This window comes from Temnothorax curvispinosus, unplaced genomic scaffold, assembly GCF_003070985.1.
Source record: "Temnothorax curvispinosus isolate PA1 unplaced genomic scaffold, ASM307098v1 QBEX01000448.1, whole genome shotgun sequence".
Lineage (NCBI taxonomy): Eukaryota > Metazoa > Arthropoda > Insecta > Hymenoptera > Formicidae > Temnothorax > Temnothorax curvispinosus.
Genome location: NW_020210228.1, coordinates 1 through 6,922, shown reverse-complemented (window position 1 = coordinate 6,922; position 6,922 = coordinate 1). Strand labels below are relative to the sequence as shown.

At 30.8% G+C, this 6,922-nt stretch overlaps 1 protein-coding gene across 1 annotated transcript; it reads left to right on the top strand.

The window, feature by feature from the left end:
• Positions 1 to 1,665: 1,665 nt before the first annotated feature.
• On the top strand, positions 1,666 to 6,918 carry LOC112454345 (beta-galactosidase-like; the record flags this gene model as incomplete). Its single annotated transcript, XM_025015678.1, has 9 exons — positions 1,666 to 2,143; positions 3,954 to 4,126; positions 4,332 to 4,482; positions 4,667 to 4,730; positions 5,392 to 5,486; positions 5,862 to 6,092; positions 6,173 to 6,344; positions 6,476 to 6,597; positions 6,747 to 6,918. Coding segments are annotated over exons 1-9 (1,261 nt in total), but the record flags the coding sequence as incomplete, so codon positions are not given.
• Between the last annotated feature and the right edge of the window lie 4 nt (positions 6,919 to 6,922).

The window sequence follows — 6,922 nt, the reverse complement described above, 5'->3', positions numbered from 1 at the left end:
CAAGCCGTACCGAATCTGGGATGAATCTAATTCAGGACTTATTTAATTAAGTGTGACTGTAGGAGTATTATTGGATCACGTACGCTTTTAATACAAAATAAATTTGTATTAATAAATTAATAAAACATATCATAAAATTGTATCCTTTATCTATTTATATAAATCCAATATATATTATAATATATAAATTTAATATATGCATGAATAATTATATTTGGGATATAATAAATCATTTTCACTAAAATTTTAAATATTAAATTAATATTAAAGTTTTTGCATCAACTGAAGTAAAAACAGATAATAATTTGTTATCGCACATGATAACAAATTTGAGTTAGAGTTAAATCTCCGATTCAACATGTGCGACGTATAGCGGCGCAAAAATGTATTTCTTCATTCCGCGCAATTTATCTTTAAACGATAAACACGACTGTGTTTAATATAGTACATTCAATATGTTTAATATATACATTCAATATGTTTATTTTTTTTTTAAGCTGAAGCCTATAAGGTTTTAAAAAATTTTATGCTTTTTTGAAACATTTGTAAATGTTTTAAGAGATAATTAAGTTCTATAAAACGCGCGTAATTTCTTGCAAGTTAATTAATATATAAAATATAAATCGCTAAATTTAATATCAAGAAAACTGTTTTAATTATTTTATGCGTGTCCTTTTTTAAACCTTATATTTCTATATATCAATCACATATATTAAACTTTGATTATATTTGTATAAGTAAAACGTATGTGTATAGGATTTAATCTATAAATGTGGATATATCTTTCAAAATATTAGTATCTAATTGAAAAAGTTATTAGAGATGAAAATTTAACCTCTTGCCTTTTTAAACGATTTTTCACATCACTGCGCTCACCTATTTAATTTTTTATTTCTATGTTGGGATAATGGATAATGCACGTTAACGCTCGCTAGAGCGTCTTCCGTTCTGTCTATGTCATTTGATAGAATTTTCAATATATAGTTTAAAAAAAAAATGGAATAGTAATGTCATATAGAAACTTGAAAAAAATAAATTAAAATATTTTTTAGCACAAATTTGAATTGAAAAAGTTATTATAGTATATTTTAACATAACCGTTTATTATAACATATAAATGCGCGACAGTTGAATGTAGCGCTCATAGCAACCGCGAGTCACACTTCACACTCCCGTAACCTACGTCACTAGTCACACTCGTGTTTTTCAGTTTTGGTATGTAATCTGTGTCACTCGTTATTGTAAGTAAGATAAGCGGTTAAGGGCCAATTTCACCAACGTCGATTAACTGTAACCTTCGGTTAAACTCACTCTTCATCTCTTTCTAACTGCCCCTTTAGAAAAAAAACGAAGAGTGAGTTTAACCGAAGTAAGTTATACACTGGTTATAGTTAACCGAAACCGACGTTGGTGAAATTTGGCCTAAGAACCTAAAAGATAATAACATTTCTTGAAGCACTGATTTTTTGTGAATAAAAGTGTGACAGATATTTTAAACGATCATCTAGATTGTTTTTAATAGAATCATACATGTAAGTTATACATGTAAATTGTACACGATAAGTTTAAATATGTCGAGATATACAAAAGAACCCGAGCAGCACAAACAAGTTCGCCAACGGTTAGGTTGGCCACTATAGATTCTACAGCGGCCAACCGCTGGTCAACTTATTTGTGCTGCTCAGGAAGTTTCTACTTTATTGCAAAATAATCGCCAAGTATATATCTTAAGGATATTACCGTACAAGAAACTTTCAGTTGAAATTTGTGTGTGAAATAAGTGCGTTGCTTAAAAATTCAGTACAATGTTTTGGTGACGTTTTTCGAATTCGAAAGTATACGCATGCATACTTGCACGATATCGAACCGATACTTGAGTAATAGTGTGACCGAAGAACGTGTATCTCTCCGATGATAAACTTTAAACGTCAATTGTCTGACGTATCTTAGGCACGCCGTCAAATCCGTCAAATCATCAGTGACGCGCGAGCGTGGATAGTGCATTAACAGCCGCATAGAAGAGTGCAACTGAAGTACCTACGACAAAAAGATTTATTCAAAAATGTGGTCATTGACGACTCTGCTTGTGACAACTTTGGCATTCGGTAGCGCTATATCGAAGACAGTTAACTTACCGAGTAACGTATGTTGAATGCTATCTATTGTATAATTTTTTTATATTTTATATGTTCAATATATACATATATATATATACAAATCTACAATTTTGCGGTACGCTACTATTCGTTTCCTCTGAAATATATAATAGATTTTCCTTCATTTTCTATTTAATTAAAATTTTTAATTAATCTACACGGAGAAAATTTTATAGTAAATATTACTATGGTGTCGCACTAGCTGCGGACCATCGAGGAATTTTAAGTTAAATTACTATGTTTATGGTAAAAATTACGTTATTTAATCGTTTTTAAAACAATAATTATAGTATTTTACCTTGAAGTTCCTCGATGGTCCGCAGCTAGTGCGACACCATAGTAATATTTACTATAAAATTTTCTCCGTGTATAGATCAATGTTTAAAAGAATTCTTATATATTGAAGGTTTCCACATATTGTCTTATTAACAAATAAAAACATCTATTTGCATTACATTTTAATTTCCTGAAATTAAAAACATTGGGGCAACGATATTAACTAATTAAAATAATAATCAAATAACTTCATCTAAATTTGTTTGTATATAAATATACGGCACATAAATGTACAGATGTGCCAAAAGCGGATAAAACTGTAGCAAGAAAGCAGATAAATATAGTCTGTCAGTTGATACTGATTGCTTAACCGGAAATAACGGTGGCAACAGTTTTAGAAAAAGAGAAAGAGTTTTGAAATAGAGAAATTCTCTAACTTTTTTGAAAGATAAATAGGATTTTGCAGGTTGCTTTTTTATCCCAGGTTACTTTTTTAAATTAAGAACAAAATGTCAATCGGAATTCTTAAAATTGTCGATACCGTTTAGAAAGTAAAAATAATGTATTGAATAGAATACCACATTTGATTTAATAAAATAAAATACAACATTGGTTCATGCACAATTCGTACATGAAGTATGTTCGCGTATAAATCATAAAATTTGAATGCAAGTCATAAAGATTGATTCTGACCGATTGACAATTGTCCTCGACCTCGTATTACAGATATAGTCATCGCTGATTGAATGGAACTGAAATGTTACTTGAATTTAAATTCATTTTTTACATAGACATATAAATGAACGTGTATTTGTATTTAAAGCGTACTAAACCTTTATGATCTTTTCATGACCTTTTTAACTAAAAGGATTGTTTGATTAAATTTTTTAATGAGGTTTAAACATGTATTTAAATTACACACAAAATGGTATGTTTTGATAAACAAAAGAAGATTTATATATGAAATTACGTACATACATCTATGTATTTATTCGTGTTCTCATTGCGAAAAGCGATAGAAAAATATTACAGAATGTCTGTTGCGTTACTTACATGTTTCTGTGAGAACGTCTTTATCTCTACGATTAACCTATCGGAGTCGGGATAATGATACCGTCTGGTCAAAGTTAGAAGATGAAGAAAGAGACTGATAATCAACTGGCCGTACAATAACCGACCTCAGATGATGACCTTTCAATTACAAATCCGCTAAAGCCAGCTCGAAAAAACATAACGAAAATGATATACATTTATGACACAAAGGACTGCATCAGTAACTTGAATGCCACATGTTATTCTACATAAATTATAAAAGTGCATGACATTAATTGAATCGTGAAATAAAAAATGTATAAAAATAAGCCCAAAATGTCTCTGAAGTATATAATACAAATATAGTAGAATATTGTGTAAAAATGGTTGGACTAGAGATATTCTAGAATATTAACTATTAATATTGCATCGCTTTTTATAAAATTATTCTACTTATTGTTAGCAAGAATTTAGAACAAATGATTGCAGGATACGGAATGGCGATACGGTTTCGAAGTCGATTACGAAAACAATCAGTTTTTATTGGATGGAAAACCCTTCCGATATGTTTCCGGTAGTTTTCATTATTTTCGAGCGCCTAGACAATACTGGAGAGATCGTTTAAGGAAAATGCGAGCCGCGGGACTTAACGCTGTCTCCACGTAAGTTAAATCTCGTATTTTTGTAATTTACACGTTTTGTAATTTATATGATAATACAAGATAGTATTTACATTGTTGTGTCAGGAAGTTAAGTACATCGATATTAATACGTAATAGATCTTTTAACTGTTTATGAAATTTAAAATAATGTCGCGAAATAATCAACGAATAATTAAATTTGTCTCTGTTCTCTCGCGATAAACAGTTATGTTGAATGGAGTCTTCACGAACCAGAACCAGGTCAATTTAATTGGGCCGGCGACGCAGATCTAGTAAATTTCTTAAATATTGCACAAGAGGAAGATTTGCTCGTGTTATTGCGACCGGGTCCTTATATTTGCGCGGAAAGAGACTTGGTAAATAAATATATACATTAATTGCTTAGTATAAAATTACTGGCGTAACTAGTTGTCTTTTGTCATCTGTTCTTTCATATCTGAGGCAAAACTTAAAAATTTGTCTCTTTACTTTTTTTTTTAATTATATATAGTAAAATTCAAAAAATATTCTATTATCTTAATAATCCTGACATACCTTTAGGGTGGTTTACCGTATTGGTTGCTTCGTGAAGTACCGAATATAAAGTTACGCACAAAAGATGCAGGTAAGCTATAATTCGTTTCACTGGATTATTATATAAAAACATTCTTCGGCCTTTGAAAAACGTTTGCGATTTTTTTATGTGGCAATAAATGTGTGAAGAAATAGAAAATTTACATATTATTGCTCTTATTATGATTTCGGGTATAATATATGCCGTTTTATAATATATGATATTTGTTAAATCAAATGTATTTTATTTCCGCACAAATTGCTCGATATAAAATTGAGATGTCAACCGATTACATTTCGCTACTTTTATGATAAGAGATAAGAATCTTTTTTTTAATTATTTAAATGAGATGCTTATATACAAGTATCAAAGATTACATCAATTTATATTATTTAAAAGAACGTCTTGACGATAAATCGAACCAAATCGTGGTGATGGTGGTCGTATCATCTTGGCGATTATAATGGCCAGTATAGAGTCGATTATTATTTCCATTGTTGTTTATTATTTGACTGGCGAAGTAAAACTGATTTATTTTGTAATAATCATTTTATTTTCCATAATAATTAATTCTTCCTCTTTTACCATTTTTCATATTTTAAATTGATATATTAATGATGCAAAATATATTAAAATATATTGATAAAATGATATTACTACAGTCAATTGTAGAATCCAATTTTATTATTTAAAAATTTATCTGTTTCTACAGATTTCGTGAGATATGCTACATTGTATCTAAATCAAGTGCTGGATAAAGTAGAACCACTTTTAAGGGGTAATGGGGGACCAGTAATTATGGTTCAGGTAACACCTATTTACGAGATTATTAAGAAATGTTATGATTATGTAACTTATGTAACATTATGTTTATCTCTTAAAATATTTATTGCGTTATCAAGATAAGTAACAATTAATATCGCTTCAGACATTATCGCTTTATGATGTTACCTTGTCATTGATGTTATATCACTCTGAGCTGATAACATCAATGACAAGACAAGAACAAGTCAATAACAATCGATAAACAACAATACAGTTGACAATTATTAAAGCAGATTTGAAGAAGTTGAAAAAAATTATCACAGATATGCTTTTTAATATGTTTATCTTCACGTGTCAATTACCAACTTTATTACTATTATTTTAATACTGTTGCCCTAAATTCAATCACAATAATAGATAGAAAACGAATACGGAAGTTACAATGCTTGCGACACGGAGTACACGGACATGTTAAAAGAAGTTTTTGTCAGAAAAATCGGCAATAAGGCTCTTCTGTATACAACCGACGGTAACTCCGCGTCTTTACTTCGATGCGGATTCGTACCTGGTGCATATGCCACCGTCGATTTTGGAACGGCCAGCAATGTGACTAATAGCTTTCAGATTATGCGCCTTTATCAGCCAAGAGTAAGCGATATTGTTTAAGAAATCACTAATTAATTAATTAAAATTAAAATGTTTGATCAAATTTGAAAATTGATGCGTAGGGCCCGTTGGTGAATTCTGAATTCTATCCAGGTTGGTTAACGCATTGGGGAGATATCTTCCAAAGAGTAAAAACAAAAGCTGTTACAAAAACGTTGACGGAAATGCTTGCTGTAGGTGCTTCGGTTAACTTTTACATGTTTTATGGAGGTACAAACTTCGGTTTCACTTCTGGTTAGTAAACTTTTTATTAATTTCATGAATTGCAGCAAATACAATTCTGATAAAAATAACATTTTATCGGTGCATATGATGAAATTATATCAGCAAATGTACTTTACTCAACGATTATTATTCCATCACAGGAGCTAATGGTGGGGTAAACGTGTACAGTCCACAATTGACTTCGTACGATTACGATGCTCCTTTGACCGAAGCCGGAGATCCGACAGATAAATACTTTGCTATAAGGGACGTTATCGGTCTCGTACGTGATTTTCTTTGTGATAATACATTATCACATTCTTTGTTTGTTATTACAAATTTCATTTAAAAAATTACTTTTTATTAGTTACCGGAAAACGCATAACAAATATCTATTTTATAAGTCGATTCACGTGCTCTTTGAAATTACAGTATTTGCCGTTGCCAAATATGTCTCTCCCAACTGTATCTCCGAAAGGCAATTATGGTCCAGTGTTATTGGAACCGGTACAGAAGTTGCTCGACAGTCAGTCTCCATTCGCGGTGATCCGGACGACTGGACACCAGCCTAAAACCTTCGAGGCTCTCTCGGTGAATCAAGGATTTGT